The sequence below is a fragment of the Rhinatrema bivittatum genome, chromosome 5 (genome assembly GCF_901001135.1).
Source record: "Rhinatrema bivittatum chromosome 5, aRhiBiv1.1, whole genome shotgun sequence".
Classification (NCBI taxonomy): domain Eukaryota; kingdom Metazoa; phylum Chordata; class Amphibia; order Gymnophiona; family Rhinatrematidae; genus Rhinatrema; species Rhinatrema bivittatum.
In genome coordinates, this window is record NC_042619.1 from 252846984 (window position 1) to 252864831 (window position 17848).

Genomic DNA, 17848 nt, shown 5'->3' on the forward strand with positions numbered 1-17848 from the left:
TAATGTGAATATAACAAGCCTTACCCAGAAGGAGAAACAAAGAGAAGTCCTGCTTTTCTTAGGGAACTTAATACAGAAAGCAGGACTACATCTCCCTGCATGCAAAGTAGTATAAACCAGGACTGGGTTTATACTACCACCCCTAAACATGAAGCTGTATTATCATCCTACCCATATCCCAAACTCCCCTCCCGTCAAGGACAGTATTCAGCATGCCCTCCTCACCCCATTCCCCAATTACCCCCTCCCCAGAGGGATCATGACAGCCACAATTCATACCACAATTACATACATTTTCCCTATGAAAACACTTAGGACCATGGTCTCATCATTCAAGCCCAGAACTTCAGAAAGACGGCGGTATAGCTGAATGAAAAAAAAAAGAGACAGGAATTGGGGTATGTTAGTCCTTGTCAGGATAACTTTTCCTTCCTCCCCAGACTGCAGTTAAATGACAGAACTGCATGAAGGGAAACACCAAGAACTTGCTATCCTCAGAGTCCTCTCACACCTTTGCATATAGTTTGATGGAGAGCTCCATTGTACTCCAGGTTTCAGCATGTGTGCAATCATGTAACCTATGATCTTAAGCATGCAATTATCAGTGAGATTTTCACTGCCCATGCAGAGGAATATGTTATTTCCTCTCTATAGTCAGACATCCTACTGCCAATGAATGGAGTGAAGATGCAGAATGAGCTATACTGCCAAATGAGAGAATCCTTCCACAACCACAAACTTTCAATTTACAAATTAAAGATTATAACAAGCTGTACAAAAATGTGCTGTAACCTAAATTCATTGTCTCGCTTTCTCCAGTTTTGTTTAATCTGCCTGATGGGGCAGTAAACCTCAATCTACAGGATGTAATATAGAGCCTAGACAAGGCTTCTGCGAGAGAACCTGAACCTTCGGGCAGCCTCTAGAGAAGACATTACCTTGGAGGATTTCTGCACCTGGTCACCAATGTAGATCTTGCGGAACTGTTCAAAGAAGCTCAGCATAGCAAGTTCCAGCTTCTCATTCCCTGCCTGGGCCAGACGTGAGTCAGTTAGGTTCATGAGCTGCAAAACTCTGAGAAGAAGAAAACCAACAGGTTTATCAGCAAGTATTGAGAAACACACCCTACAGGAGTGGATGAAGTCACAGGTCTTCAGAGAGGTGCATGCAGGGAAGGGGAGTCATAGGATTTACAGGGAAAGGGACTGTGTGAGTTATCTTTAAAAATTAGTGAAGGCTTGCTGAGGCAGAAGGAGAAATTTAGTCTCACCTGTTAATTTCTTTTCCTTGAATCCTGCTAGACAAGTCCAGACACATGGATTTGTGTTGCCCTGCTAGCAGATAGAGCAGAACACTTTTCCAGTGACTTCGATACTGCTATTAGTACGGGATTAGCACAGAAACCCAATATCCTTATGACAAAGAAACTAAAAACTTATCCTATAACAAATTAAACTCCCTATAGGAGAGGCGTAAGTAAATCCCCTCTCACTCACCACAAATAGAAAAGAAGCATAATAAGAAAAAAAAACTGATTCAAAGAAATCTCAGGTACCCTCCAGCAAGGAGTAAAGGGATTTTAGTTCTGCAAACCAGAAACACCTGAACAACATAACAGCAAATTGCAGCCAATTACTTTCTGGGTGGATCTTGGACTGGTCTAGCAGGATTCAACGAAAGGAAATAAGCAGGTGAGAAATTTTCTTTCCTTATCATCCTGCTAGACCAGTCCACACACATGGGAAGTACCTTCCATGTGTCTCCCCACCTCAACACTGATGGAAATAAAATAGGACTACCTTAAGAACATTTGCTCTAAGGGTTGCATAAGCCTTAGCTTAAACATCCAGTTTATAATGCTTAGAGAAGGAATGCTGCGATGACCAAATGGCCACATTTGAAATATCTTCTGAAGCGACTGCTGTAGCTTCTGCCCATGAAGAAGACTGAGCACTGTCAAGTGAGCCTTTAAACCCTTCAGGAAATATGCCAAAGAAACTGTCTCCCTGATCCATCAGGACAAGGTGAAATTTAAACTTACCTGTTAATTCAGAGAAAAAAATCTCAAAGCTGATTTCACTCCTCCATAGGAGTCTAGTGCTGCACTCACTGAAGTCAATTATTTGTTTTGGTTTCCAAATCACCACAAAAAAAAAAAAAAATCTGATGAAACCAAGAAATTTCATTCCATGGTCATTGAGGAGATATTTCCTTATCTGTTAATTTCCTTTCCATTATTCCTGCTATATCAGCCCAGCCCTGATGAGTGGGTTCTTTTTGCCCTACCAGTAGATGGAGACAGACAGACAACACTGTTTTCCTGTGTCTCATCACAGCCACTATTTAGGAGGCAGTGCTAGCAGCAGGAATCCAATACCCTTCTGGCAAAGCTTTGGATTATTTATTTATTTTATTTAACAGTTTTATATACCGAAGTTCTGGTAAGAGAGTTACTAATCATTTCGGTTTACATTACAACAGTTGAATTGACAGTATATAGAATAATGTCTTACAATGAACAAGGTAAATTGAACTTGGAAAAAATAAATAATAAAATAACTTAAATGAACAAGGAGAGTATAATTTAAATACAATATATTTTGAGGAAAAGTGAACATAATTGCTGGTACTGATTTTGTTGAGACTGAAGTCGGCGGTCATGGAGATTCAAAGCTTGGTTATTGGGATTAAGAGAATGCTTGGTTGAACAACCAGGTCTTGAGTCTCTTTTTAAAGGTGGGTGTCGATTGTTCAATTCTAAGGTCAGGAGGGAGTGAGTTCCAAAGTTTAGGGCCAGCGGTGGAAAGAGCTCTTCTACTTAGTGATGTTTTGAGCGGATGGGCCCTTAGATCCCATCTTTTAAAAGCCAATCAAATATTAACGAGAAACTGAGAAGTTTCCCTACAACCTGGGACAGACAGAAAGAAGGAGCAAGAAAAGGAAACCAACAGAGACAAGACCAGATGAAATCTTTTTAACCATAAACAAAAAATGAACCCTCTGAAAATAATACAGTCTTGCTTCCTGGGTGGGTCCTGTACTGGTGTAGCACAACTAATGGAAAGGAAATTAACAGGTAAGGAAATTTCTCCTTTCATCTTGTCCTGCTACATCAGTTCAGCCTTGACACGTGGAAAGTACCAAAGCTTCATCTACCTGGCAGGAGGAAGCTAGGACTCCTTGGAGAACCCCTGCTCCAGAATATATATCTTCCCGTGCCAATACGTCCAGCCGATAATGCTTCTCAAAAGCATGCAGTGAAGACCAACTGGCTGCCTTGCAAATGTCAGCTTACGCAAGAGTATGCAGCCTCACCCAGGACACAGACTGAGCCCGGATACAAAGCACATGCACCAATTCTGGAGGCTTCTTTCTATTTAGCACATAAGCTGACTACATTGTCTCCTTTATCTGGCAGGCCAGCGTAGCCTTGGAGGCCACCTCCCCCTTACGTGGACCTCCAAAAAAGGTCAAATAACTTATCCGACTTGTGGAAGGCATTACTAACCTCCAAGTTGCATAATAAGCCTCCAGTCGGCCAAGCACCTGAGGGAATGATACTCAGGTCTACACTCCTCCCGGCAAAGGCCAGAAGGGAAACAGTCTGATTGATGTGACATGCTGAACTGACCTTTGGAAGAAAGGAAGGCACTGGATGAAAAACCACTGCTTCCAACGAAATCAACAGAAAAGGGTCTTGACAAGATAGAGCTTGCAACTCAGAGACCTGCCAAGCAAAACAAATTGCAACCAGAAAGGCCATGCTCAGTGAGAAGTCCTTCAGTGAACTCTTTCAGAGGCAAGAACAGGGCTCCCACGTAAGGGTTCTCAACACTAGATTGAGATCCCACACAGGGACAATGTGGCAAAAAGGCAGACCTAACCAAAAAGTGGGCTGCATCTGGGTGAGCTGCTATAGACAACTCCGCTATGGGTTCCCTGTAGCACAAAATAGCTGCCACCTGCACCTTTAGAGAGTTCAGGGCCAGCCCCCTGTCCAGTCCTCCTTGAAGGAAGGCTAAGATACAGAAAGCTGCAGCATGCCAGGGGAATGCCAACCTGGACTCACAGAAGTGCTCAGTCTCCAGACCTGAATGTGAACATAAGAACCTGCCATACTGGGTCAGACCAAGGGTCCATCAAGCCCAGCATCCTGTTTCCAACAGTGGCCAATCCAGGCCATAAGAACCTGGCAAGTACCCAAAAACTAAGTCTATTCCATGTTACCACTGCTAGTCATAGTGGTGGTTATTATCTAAGTCAACTTAATTAATAGCAGGTAATGGACTTCTCCTCCAAGAACTTATCCAATCCTTTTTTAAACACAGCTATACTAACTGCACTAACCACATCCTCTGGCAACAAACTCCAGAGTTTAATTGTGCGTTGAGGAAAAAAGAACTTTCTCTGATTAGTTTTAAATGTGCCACATGCTAACTTCATGGAGTGCCCCCTAGTCTTTCTATTATCCGAAAGAGTAAAAAAAATGATTCACATCTACCCGTTCTAGACCTCGCATGATTTTAAACACCTCTATCATACCCCCCCCAGCCGTCTTTTCTCCAAGCTGAAAAGGCCTAACCTCTTTAGTCTTTCCTCATAGGGGAGCTGTTCCATTCCCTTTATCATTTTGGTCGCCCTTCTCTGTACCTTCTCCATCGCAATTATATCTTTTTTGAGATGCGGCGACCAGAATTGTACACAGTATTCAAGGTGCGGTCTCACCATGGAGCGATACAGAGGCATTATGACATTTTCAGTTTTATTCACCATTCCCTTTATAATAATTCCCAACATTGTTTGCTTTTTTGACTGCCGCAGCACACTGAACAGACAATTTCAATGTGTTATCCACTATGACACCTAGATCTCTTTCTTGGGTAGTAGCACCTAATATGGAACCTAACATTGTGTAACTATAGCATGGGTTATTTTTCCCTATATGCATCACCTTGCACTTGTCCACATTAAATTTCATCTGCCATTTTGATGCCCAATTTTCCAGCCTCACAAGGTCTTCCTGCAATTTATCACAATCTGCTTGTGATTTAACTACTTTGAACAATTTGTATCAATGCAAATTTGATTACCTCACTCGTCATATCTCTTTCCAGATCATTTATAAATATATTGAAAAGTAAGGGTCCCAATACAGATCCCTGAGGCACTCCACTGCCCACACCCTTCCACTGAGAAAATTGTCCATTTAATCCTACGCTCTGTTTCCTGTCTTTTAGCCAGTTTGCAATCCACGAAAGGACATCACCACCTAGCCCATGACTTTTTATTTTTCCTAGAAGCCTCTCATGAGGAACTTTGTCAAATGCCTTCTGAAAATCCAAGTACACTACATCTACAGGTTCACCTTTATCCACAAGTTTATTAACTCCTTCAAAAAAGTGAAGCAGATTTGTGAGGCAAGACTTGCCTTGGGTAAAGCCATGCTGACTTTGTTCCATTAAACCATGTGTTTCTATACGTTCTGTGATTTTGATGTTAGAATACTTTCCACTATTTTTCCTTGCACTGAAGTCAGGCTAACTGGTCTGTAGTTTCCCGGATCGCCCCTGGAGCCCTTTTTAAATATGGGGGTTACATTAGCTATCCTCCAGTCTTCAGGTACAATGGATGATTTTAATGACAGGTTACAAATTTTTACTAACCAAGGAAGTGGACTATTTCTGGGCCTTCACCAGTGTGGAAATTACCACTGAAGAATGCCCCTTTCTGCAGAACTGTTTCCACTCAAGAGCCAAGCTGTAAGAGAATGGAGCCAGATCCTTTATGACCATGGGGCCTCCAGAATCTCCGGAGGTGAAAGGTCGAGCCACCTGGAGCCAGACAAGATCAGAGTACCAAGGCCTGTGCAGCCAGTCTGGAGCCACCAGAATGACTGTTGCTTTCTAGCTCTATCTGATGCAGCAATCAGCATACGAGCGCCCATGGAGGGAAGGTGTACAGGAGTTCTTCCTCTGGCCAGGGCTGTATTACGGCATCAATCCCCAGCGACCTCTGCTCTCTCCGTCAGATGAAGAAACTGCCAACCTTTGCATTCCGCTGGTTGCCATCAGGTCCATCTGAGAATGACCCTACCTGCGACAAATTCTGTGCAAAATCACTGAGCTCAGCTTCCATTCCCTGGGTTCTAGTAAGGTTCAGCTGAGGAAGTCAGCCTATACATTTTCCAGGCTGGCAATGTGTGTTGCCAAAAGCAGCTGGCGCTTTTTCTCTGCCTAGACTCCACAATTCCTGGTCCCCGCTGCCGATTCACATATGCCATTGCAGTGGCATTGTCCGAGAGGGCTCTGAATGGTCTTGCCCCTGAAGCAGTGGGAGGAAAGCCAACAAATTGCTCTGGTCTCCAACCAAATGGACTATGAAGCATCTACCAGAGGCCAAGTTCTCTGGGCCACCTGATCTTGACAATGAGCTCCCAACCAGAGAAGCTCTTGTCTGTCGTGACCAGAATCCAATCCGGCTTGGCTAGACTGACGCCCTTCAGCAAGAGAGTGGGCGCCAGCCAACATCTCAATGAAAAGTGAACTCCATAGTCCTGCAACTGCAGAGACCATTGAGTCAGAAGTGACGCTTGGAGAAGGCGCATATTAACCCTGGCCCTTGGAACCAAGTCCAGAATCGCTGCCATCAGGCTGAGCACCTGCAAATAACATACCAAAGGAATGGCAAGTCTGAGGAAACCCTGAATGTGGCAGAGTATTTTGTGCACTCTGTCATCCGTGAGGAACACCTGCCCCAACTGTGTCAAACCGCACCCCCAGATACCCCAGGGACTGCAAGGGCTGTTGTGAACTTTTGGAAAAAGTCACTACCCAGCCCAAACTTTCTAAAAACCATAACACTTGATGAGTCATGCACTCTGCCTCCTCGTAAGGCAGAGCCCAGTTTAACCAATTGTTGAGATATGGATGCACTAAGATACCCTTGCGCTGGAGGGTTGCCGCACCACGACTATTACCTTGGAGAAAACTTGGAGCAGTTGAGAGACCAAAGGGTAATGCTCGGAACAAAAAATGTTCTTGAAATACACAAAACCACGGGTACTGTTGAGCCTTGTCCCGAATGGGAACATGGAGATAGGCCTCCGACAGGTCCAGCAAGCACAGTAACTCCCCCTGCCAACCACAATCAGAATGGACTTTAGATTTTCCATATGGAAATGTGGAACCCGCAGATAGTGGTTTATGCCCCTGAGATCCAAGATGGGTCAGACAGACCCATCCTTCTGGAGAACCACGAAGTAAATAGAATACCGACCTCGGCCCCTTTGCGATGGGGCACAGATACCACTGCCCGCAAGAGCTGCAGCTTCAGGAGGATTTGAGAACCACCTTCTGCTTGGCCAGAGCAGAGCAAGGGGAGACCATGAAGATTTCTCAAATAGGGAAATATAGACTAAAGGCATAACCAGTACAAATGATCTACAATATCTACTGATCGGTTTTTATATGGATCCATTCCCTGTAGAACTCTTGCAGGTGGCCTCCTACAAGTGTCAAGAGTGAGGGAATACACAGACCTTTGGGAAGAGGCCCTTCTGGCTCCTGAACAAGAGCTGGAATCTCCTCTGTCTTCTGGTTCTCCAAAAGGACTGACCCCAGCCCCTGGATCCCAAATACTTAGCAGAGGTGATACCAAAATATTGCCTACTGGGATGGTACTGTCATGAGGCCCAGAATTGTCCACAACCTCTGCTAGCTTTATAGGAGCAGCAACCTTTAGCTTCTGGCAAGTGCTGGGGCTTAGGATCACTGAGGTTCTTAACCAACTGGTCCAGATCCTCCCCAGAAAGCAATTTGCCTTTAAACTGTAATTTCCCTAGCCAAGTCTTAGACAGAGTCAGCTGCCCAATTGCATAGCCACAAGAGGCGACATCACAATAGAAAGGGCCACCGTCCGAGCAAAACTCTTAAATCATACAGAGCATCCGCCAAAAAGGCTGCAGTGGACTCCATCCTGGTCACCTCTTTGCTCTCCGGAAGCTGTTGGATCCAGCAAAAGAGCCCAGACTACTAGAGCCGAGCAGATAGAAATCTGCACTCTTTTCATTGAGGATACAAAAACTTCTCAGAGGAGGCTCCATCTTTCTATCCCGAGGGGCCTTCAGAGACGCACTCCTCTCCACAGGATAGTGGTAGCCTGGTCACAGCCATAACCAAGGCATCCACCACCGGCACCTGAAAAAACTTCTGTAGCACAGTCTATGGAAGAGGGTACAGCCACTGCAGAAGGTTAACACCTCTCAGGCCCGACTCGGGGAATTCCCATTCCATCAACATCATCTCCTCCACCTTCGGGTGAAGTGGGAAGGCGGTAATGGTTTTATGTTTAGCCTTAATAATGGAGTCCTACACACGAGCCTCTGGTGGCTTTGTCTCTTCCAGATGAAGACACGAAACCATTCAATCAATCAAAAATCCAATCTAACCCGATGGAAGAGACGGATGATTGAATCATCTTCAGGGCCGGGGGAATCTTCCTCTCCTCTAGATGCCAAGCTATCTGCATCTCCAGGCTCCTCTGCACACTTAGATATTCCCACGAGGGCCCTGGTGCCTCAATTGCCAGCCACACCCTCTTAACGGGGACCGGGAGAAAAGGGTAGAACTGTGCTAAGACCTCTTCCAGGGTCCTTGACAGGAACCCTTGGCCCTTCCTCCGGCCAAGTAAAAGTGCAAAAAAAGCCTGATGTAAAAAAATAGAAAACCTCTGGTGAAAAAGTCTTCCCAGAGCCATCGCAGACGTGTCTCCTGATGAAGGCCCTGCCAGAGGAATCGCTAGTATCAATCAGGGGACCTTCTAGCTCCTCCCCTGCTCCTAGCACTGGCCCAGAGAGAGTCCATCTGCACGGGAACATTCAAGATGGCCACCAGCTCTGCAGATCACGCAGCAGACTGTGTATCAGGCCCGTCAGAAGTCGGTGCGCCAAAAAAACAAGGAGGGCAGTGAAGCAGGTGCTAAACCCGCCATAGAGCAATATCCAGAAGTCTCCCAGAGTGGGTACACGCAAGACAAATCGGACTCTTTTCTGACGCGGCTCAGAGGACCCCGCATACCTCGTGCTTCCGGAGACCATGGGCAGGCTTGTCCATCTCTCCCTCTCAAGTGCTATGAACCGCCCCAAGGTGAGCCCAGTGCTTTCTCCTTCCATCCACAAAAGCCTAGAGCTGGCAGCTATGCACCCGACAGTGCCAAGGTCGCCTTACCTGGCAACCTACACGCTGTACAGGCAGAGAGTGGGGATCTTAGCTTTTCTTTTTTAAATATCAGATTGCCAGGGCAAGGAGGGGGAGGGGAGAGAGAAAAGCACAGCAGAGAGCAGGAGGAAACCTCCTCAAAATAAATTACAGCACTTATCTGAGGCTTCTTTTCTGTTTTTTTTTTCATGCTGTTCCACCGCCAAGCTCAACCAAGCACCCTCAAAAAGGGTCTGGGACCCAAAATGTGGGTTCGCATTGCTGGCCTAAATGCACCCGAAACTCCTTCACAAGGTCTGATTTCCGACCATTCAGGACCTGGCCTCGCACCCTCCGATCCGACTGGGAACAGCTCCGAATACACCCAGGACCAGGGCAAGCTCCACCACCCCAACCTACAAGCCCTGGATCTCATGGCTTGGATGTTGACCGGGTGACTCTGCAGGCCCTCAGCCTTTTGGAAGGGGTGTTGCATGTTATTCTGGAGTCCAGAAAACCATCTACTAGAAAATCTTATAATCTAAAGTAAAAAAGGTTTTCATCTTGGTGTGAAGGACAGTGCCTGGACCCTTTTTCATGCTCTCTGCCCTCATTCTTTTACTACCTGCTGTTCCTCTCGGAGTCTGGTCTGCAGATCTTCAGTGAGAGTTCACCTCAGTATCATCAGGGCATACTATCGGGGTGCAGATGGTACTGTGATTTCTTCCCATCTGCTCGTGGGTCGATTCATGTGGGGCTTATTACAGCTGAATCCTCCTACTCGCCCCTCCAGCAATTTCCTGGGAATCTAAAAGTGGTCCTCTCATAACTCATGAAACCTCCGTTTGAGTCGTTGCAATCTTGCGACCTGAAATACCTTTCCTGGAAAGTTGTATTCTTGGTCACGATTACATTGGCTCGCAGGGTTGGTGAACTAGCAGCTCTGGTGTTGTACCCACCTTTTACAAAGTTTTGTCATGACAAGTTAGTCCTGCAAATGCACCCGAAGTTCCTTCCCAAGGTGGTTTCAGAGTTCCATCTTAACCAATCTATTGTATTGCCCTCTTTATTTCCCAGGCCTCACACTCACTAGAGTGAGCGTGCCCTACACCCGCTGGACTGCAAGAGGGCGCTTGCCTTTTTCTTGGAAGAGACAGCGCCCCACTGCCTCTCCACTCAACTTTTTGTCTCCTTCGACAAAAACAGATTGGAAGTTGCAGTCTCCAAGCAGACCCTATCCCCTTGGCTAGTGGACTGTATTGCCTTCTGCTACCCTCAGGTGGGCATGTTGCTTGATGGTCATGTCAAAGCCCACTATATATGGGCCATATCTGTCTCGGTTACTCACTTGCGTGCAGTTCCCATCCACGAGATTTGCAGAGCGGCGACTTGAAGTTCCCATCACACATTTGCCTCACATTCCCATCACACATTCGCCTCACATTCCCCTTTGCTTAATAACAGTTTGTACCTTGAAACCCTTGTTTAACCCCCCCCATATCCCTGTAACCTTATATTTTGTAAACAGTTATGATGGTGTTATTTTGACGATTCCGAATGACGGTATAGAAAACTCGTCAAATAAATAAATAAATAAGTTGCCTGGACAAGGATGGCAGGCAGGACTGTCAATTCGGATAGTCTGTCCTCCGTAATCTCTTTCATCCATAAAACCCAATTCTCTCTCCATGAGCCCTATCCTTGGGTGCAGGCCTGCTCCTGTGATTGTTGCCGTGTCAGTTGTGCACGTTGGCACCAGTTCTCTGCAGCACTTGTTCGGAATGGCCTGAAGCTACTTAATCACCCATGTGTGTGGACTACAATCCTGCTTGGAGAAAGCAGAGTTGCTTATCTGTAACATGTTCTCCAAGGACAGCAGGATGTTAGCCCTCATGAAACCTGCCCCACAGAGTTGGGTTTCTCTCGGGTTTTTGATTTCCTTTTACATAAACTCTGCTATAAGACTGAAGAGGGACCCCGCGAGGATGCGTGGGTAGCAGCATGCTGGGCATGCTCAGTATGCCAGTCAAAGTTTCTAGAAACCTACTCACAAAGTTTCTAGAAACTTTGACAAAAGTTTTCCATGCTGGGCTCCATCCAATGTCATCACCCATATGTGAGGACTAACATCCTGCTGTCCTTGGAGAAAGCAGAGTTGCTTACCTGTAACAGGTGTTCTCCCAGGACAGCAGGATGTAGTCCTCACATGTGGGTGACGTCACTGGACGGAGCCCTATCACGGAAAACTTTTCTGTCAAAGTTTCTAGAACTTTTGACTGGCACACTGAGCATGCCCAGCATGCCAGAATCCCTGTAGCCACCCTTCAGTCTCGTTTGTAGCAAAAGGAGCAAGAGAAAAATAAAATAAAACGTTTCGGACCCAACTCTGCAGGGTGGCGGGTGGGTTTTGTGAGGACTACATCCCGCTGTCCTGGGAGAACACCTGTTACAGGTAAGCAACTCTGCTTTCTCCCAGGGCAAGCAGGATGGTAGTCCTCACATGTGAGTGATTAGCAAGCTATAGGCGGACTCATATTTGTTTGGACCAACAGCTTACAACTTGTGCAACAGGCACACACAACTGGTGTACTATTGGGAAAAACGAGGCAGCTTGAAAATCACAGCAGATGGATGTGGAAGGAGTTGGGATTATACTGGAAATAAGTTCTTCAAGACAGATTGGCCAAAGGCAGAGTCTTGACGTCCTTCCTTGTCCAGGCAGTAATGTGCTGCAAATGTATGAAGAGAGCTCCATGTTGCAGCTTTACAGATCTCGGCAATCGGTACTGAACCTTAGTGTGCTACTGAGGTTGCCATAGCTCTCACTGAATGCGCCTTCACTCGTCCCTGGAGAGGAAGGCCTGCTTTCTCATAGCAGAATTCAATACAGTCTGCTAGCCAATTGGAGAGAGTTTGTTTGCCCACTGCAACTCCCGGTTTGTTTTTATCGAAAGAAAACAAAGAGTTGGGTAAATTTCCTATGGACTGCAGTGAGCTCTAGGTAAAATGCAAGTGCACATTTATAGTCCAAGGTGTGTAAAACCCTCTCGCCTTGGTGAGTGAGGCCTTGGGAAAAATGTGGACAAGACTATAGACTGATTCAAGTGGAAGTCAGTAACCACCTTGGGAAGGAACTTAGGGCAAGTACGTAGGACCACTTTGTCATGTAGGAACCTGGTATAGGGTGAGTATGTGACAAGTTCTTGTAATTCACTAACCCTTCGAGCAGATGTAATGGCTACAAGGAAGAGAACTTTCCATGTAAGAAATTTAACATCGCAGGAGTGCAAAGGCTCAAACGGGGACTGCATGAGCCTTGTAAGTATTTATTTTATTTATTTAACACTTTTTTATACCGACCTTCATAGTAGTAACCATATCGGATCGGTTTACATTTAACAAGGGTATAACTGTAGCGTAACTAAAGAAAATTAAACAAAAGAAATGAATAAGGCAAAGTTACATTCAACAAGGATAAGGAACTTGGAAGCTTATGTAGCTGGAAGGAAGTAAAGGTGGTAATAATTAAGAAATACAATAGAGGATACGGGTTAAAGCTTAAAAGTGCTTTAACCTAGAGGTGCCATAGTCCATCGTTCATGAAGATCAAAGGCCATCGTCCAAGTAAGAGAAGGGCAACTAGTGATTGTCTGGGGGATCCCCGAAAGCTTGGTGAAAGAGCCACGTCTTGAGTTTTTTTCTGAAAGTTAAGAGGCAGGGTTCCAATCTGAGGTCTGAAGGGATATTATTCCAGATAGATGGGCCTGCGATCGAAAACGCTCGGTCTTTGGTCGAGGAGAGGCGTGTGGCTTTAGTCGGGGGAAATTTCAGAGTTCCTTTGTGTATATCTCTAGTTGGTCTGTTGGAGGAGTGTAGATTGAAGGGGAATTCAAGATCGAGTTGAAGTTGATGGTGAATGAATTTGTGAATTAGGGTGATTGATTTGTATAAAATTCTACAATTCACTGGTAACCAATGTAGGTTTCTAAGAATGGGAGAGATGTGTTCACCACGGCTGGTGTTGGTCAGCAATCTCGCTGCGGCATTTTGTATCATCTGCAGTGGTTTGGTGGTAGATTTGGGGAGGCCTAGGAAGAGGGCACTGCAGTAGTCGATCTTAGCGAATAGCAATGCTTGGAGGACTGTCCTGAAGTCATAGAAGAATAGGAGTGGTTTGAGACGTTTTAGAACCTGTAGTCTGTAGAAGCAGTCTTTGGATGTGGTGTTGACCATTTTCTTTAGGTTTAGTCGATTATCTAGAATTACCCCAAGGTCTCTGACATGCGTATTGGTGATGTGGGCGTTGTGTGGGGATGGAAGGGGAGGTTTTCTTCGTTTGAAGAGATGAGGAGGAGCTCTGTTTTTGAGGCATTGAGGACCAAGTTTAGGCTGTTGAGAAGACTGGTGATAGATAGGAGGCAGTTATTCCAATGAGAGAGAGCTTTTGAGATGGAACCTGTTATAGGGATTAGAATCTGTACGTCGTCTGCATACAGATAATGAATTAGATTGAGATCGGTTAGTAATTGGCAAAGGGGGAGGAGGTAGATGTTAAAGAGGGTTGGGGATAAGGAGGATCCTTGTGGTACACCAAGAGTGGACTTCGTTAAAGGTGACTCTTTATTATTGGTTTTGACTTTAAAGGTTCTATTGCTGAGGAAGGACTTGAACCAACTGTGGGCTGATCCAGCGATACAGATATCAGTTAGGCGATCCAGAAGGATGGAATGGTTGACGGTGTCAAATGCCGCCGAGATGTCTAGCAGGACTAATAAAAAGGAGTAGCCTTTGTCTAAACCCATTATAATATGGTCTGTAAGAGAAATGAGGAGGGTTTCCGTGTTGCGTGATTTGCGGAAACCATATTGCGAAGGGTATAGGATATTGTGATCTTCTAGATACTCTGAAAGCTGGGTGTTTACCAGTTTCTCCGTTAGTTTGGCTAAGAATGGGAGATTAGAGATGGGTCTGAAATTGGCTGGATCATTAGGGTCTAGATTGTGTTTCTTAAGGAGGGGTTTGAGAGAAGCGGTTTTTAGTCTATCTGGGTATATCCCTTGAGTTAGAAAGCAGTTTATGATACTTGTCAGAGGTCCTGAGATCGTGTCTGGGATGAGAAGCAAGAGTTTCGACGGGATATTATCTGCTGGGTGGCTGGATGGTTTCTGTCTTTTTAGGAGGGATTCGATCTCTTTGGTGGAGATTGAGTCAAAATTGTCAAGCTTGGCTCTCAAAGGGGAATGAGGATTCTTGCCTGAAGTGAAAGGTGTCGTAGTTGGAGGTAGGAGGGCAAGCGTATTTGATATCTTCTGTTGAAAAAATGTAGCAAGCTCATTAGCCTTGGATAGAGCTTGTTCGTCTGGAATAGGCGGAGGGGTTGATTTAGTGATTTGTGTTACGTATGAGAACAGTGCTTGGGCATTGTATTGGAGATGGTGTATTTTGTTGGAATAGAATTCCCTTTTTGTTAGTAGAATAGAAGTCCTGTAGCGATGTAGAAATCCTTTGTAAGCTGAAAGGGTAGCTGTGTTGGGGGTTTTGCGCCATCTATTTTCCTTGTGACGTAGGTCCTGTTTCATTTGTTTTAGTTCAGGTGTGAACCAGGGTTGGTTACCTTTTTTTGTGGGATTGATTGTTTTGGAGGCAATTGGGCACAATTTGTTTGCAACTGCTTCCGTAATCTTATGCCAGGAGGAAAGGGCTAAGTCAGGATTGGATAGGTCTAGGTTAGTGAGTTCCTTGGAGAGTACTACATTTAGGTCCCATTCAGTGACTGGTGGCCGTAGAGGGGGCCTTAAGTTATAATAGGCCCCTCATAAACCTATTCACAAGGGGTTGTGCTGTTACCTGGGCATTCCCAACTCTCTTGTGGTACGCTGAGATAGCACTCAGGTGTACCCTCACCGAAGAAGTCTGAAGACCAGAGTCTGAAAGGTGCCAGAGATAGTCTAATAGAGATGGAGTGGAGCAAGAAAAGGGGTCGATACCTTTTTGCATGCACCATATGGTGAATCTATTCCACTTCGAATGATAGGATTTTCGTGTAGAAGGCTTTCATGAAACTACAAGCACTTGAGAAATATCAGTTGAAAGGTTGAGCAGTTGGAGGATCAAGCTGTGAGGGATAGGGTTTGAAGGTTCGGATGGCGTAACATGCCTTGGTTCTGAGTTATGAGAGTGGGCGCTGTGCCCAGGCGAATTGGTTCTCCGATTGAGAGGTCGAGAAGCATGGGAAAGCATACTTGTCTAGGCCAATACGGGACTATGAGTATCATTGACCCTTTGTCCTGTTGAAGCTTCACGAGAGTTTTGGCTATTAGCGGTATTGAGGGATACGCATATAGGAGGCCTGTGTTCCAGGGGTGATTGAAGACGTCCATGGCTAACGTGTTCTGTTGCCTGTGCAGGGAGCAGAATCTGTCCACTTTGTGATTCAGTTCGGATGCAAAGAGGTCTATTTTTGGTTGACCCCAGCGTTGGAAGATTCTGGTCCAGAGACCATTCAGGATCCAGAGACCATTCGTGGGAATGGAACTGTCAACTGAGGCGATCTGCTACTACGTTTTGTATGCCTGCCAGATAAGTGGCCCGCAGATAAATGGAGTGTGCAAGGGCCCAGGCCCAGATCTGCGTGGCTTCTTGGCAGAGGAGATAAGAACCTGTGCCACCCTGCTTGTTCAAGTAACACATTGCAAATGTCCTGTCTGTTTGTATGAGAACAGTCTTGTGTGAAAGGCAGACCTTGCATGCATACAGAGCATAACGTATAGCTCGAAGCGCTAGGAAGTTGATCTGAAACTTTTCATCGAGTTGTGTCCAAGTACCTTGAGTTTGAAGGCTGTTCACATGAGCTCCCCAACCCAAGTTGGATGTGTCTGTGGTTAAAGTTACTTGCGGAACTGGTTGCTGGAAGGGTAGACCGGTTAGCAAGTTGGCTTTGTTTGTCCACCAGAGAAGTGAGAGACGCAGCTGGTCGGTTACATGGATCTAGGATGAAAGAGGTTGAGTGGCTTGTAGCCACTGAGATTTCAAAGTCCACTGAGCTATTCTCATGGCTAGCCTGGCCATAGGAGTGACGTGGACTATGGAAGCCATGTGGCCCAGCAACGTTAGGAATTGATGGCTGAGGTTGATTTTTTTGTGCGCAGAGACGAAGCTAGCTTGGAGAGTGTGGCTGCGCAGTCGGTGGGCAAGAAGGCCTTTGCGACTGTGGTGTCCAAATCTGCTCAGATGAAAGTAAAAAGGTGAGATGGAGTCAGGTGGGATTTTTGTAGTTGATGTGAAATCCCAACGAGTGTAGCAGATTGATAGTGATCACGAGAGCACCTTGCTTGGATGGGCTCTTGATTAGCCAGTCATCTAGGTAAGGAAACACGTGTATGCTGATCTTGCGTAGATGGGCCGCGGCCACTGCTTGGCACTTTTGTAAATACATGTGGTGCTGAGGCAAGACCGAAAGGCAGAACTCGGTACTGAAAATGTTGATATCCCACTATGAAACGCAGGTATTTGCGGTGATGTGGGAATACTGGAACGTGAGCATAAGCGTCCTGAAGATCCAGAGAATAGAGCCAATCTCCTTTTTGCAGAAGGGGAAGCATGGTGCATAGGAAAACCACCCTGAACTTTTCCTTTTGTAGAAATTTGTTGAGATTGCGGAGGTCTAGGATGGGGCGGAGGCCGCCTGATTTCTCTGGAATGAGAAAGTAGAACCCTCTGCCCTGTTGTACCCAGGGAACGGCTTCCACAGCCCTGGTGCTCAGAAGGGTGTACAGTTCTGACTCTAGAAGGGGTATGTTATCTTTTTGCATCCACAGTGGATTGGGTGGTGAATCCAGGGGTACCATGAGGAAGTTTAAATGGTATCCCTGGGTTATGATGGATATAACCCATTGGTCTGTGGTGATGCTGAGCCAGTTGGTTATGAAGTGGTGAAGTCAACCTCCTACTGGCAAGTCTGGTTTTGGATTTGTGGAGTGGCTGCTATTCTCTGGATAGATTTCAAAATCCAGAGGCTGGACCTGCTTGTGGAGCTGGCTGAGGTCTGAATGGCTTACGCTGTCGTGGATGTCCTCTCTGAGGTGGTTTGGCTGGCCTTCCGCGAGATGTAGGTGGATAGTACTTGCGTGAGCGATAAAATGGTCTCCTGGGGTCCCTTTTCGTGGTTCTTCTTACCGAGTAGGGAGTCTCTGTAGTAACCGTGGACAGCTGACGCAGGTCTTTCAGTTGAGCCATTGCGTCCTGTATCTTGTCACCGAATAGATTTTCTTCGGTATAAGGCAGGTCAGCAAGTTTGTCTTGGACTTCAGTTTGTAAATCTGATGCTTTAAGCCAAGGCCACCTTCTGGCGCTGATTCCAGTCGCTGATAATCGAGAAGCAGTCTTAAAGGAATCGTAAGCGGCCCTTACTTCATACTTTTTATGCCTCAAGGCCTTTCTGTAATATGGCACTGAGGTTATCTTGATGTTGTTGGGGAAGAGTATCAGCTATTCCCTGAACTTGCTTCCAGAGATTTCTCTGATATTGTGTCATGTAGAGTTGATATGCAGTTATACGTGACACTAGCATAGACTCCATAAAGATTTTCTGACCTAAGATGTCCAGGAATTTTTGGTCTTTTCCAGGGGGAGATGAGGAGTGAGAGGGCAGTCTC

At 45.8% G+C, this 17848-nt stretch overlaps 1 protein-coding gene across 3 annotated transcripts in view; it reads right to left on the reverse strand.

Annotated features, from left to right (window-relative positions):
* XPO7 (exportin 7) overlaps positions 1 to 17848 on the reverse strand; it is a 314334-nt gene that overhangs the window by 132521 nt on the left and 163965 nt on the right. For all 3 annotated transcript variants that reach the window (XR_003857049.1, XM_029603861.1, XM_029603860.1), the window contains 2 exons: positions 939 to 1074; positions 293 to 366 (listed from right to left, as the gene is read on the reverse strand). Coding sequence is in view for 2 of the 3 variants with exons in the window: in XM_029603861.1 (XP_029459721.1) it covers positions 293 to 366; positions 939 to 1074 (210 nt within the window). In the remaining variant the exon portion in view is untranslated. The remainder of the gene's footprint in view (positions 1 to 292; positions 367 to 938; positions 1075 to 17848) is intronic.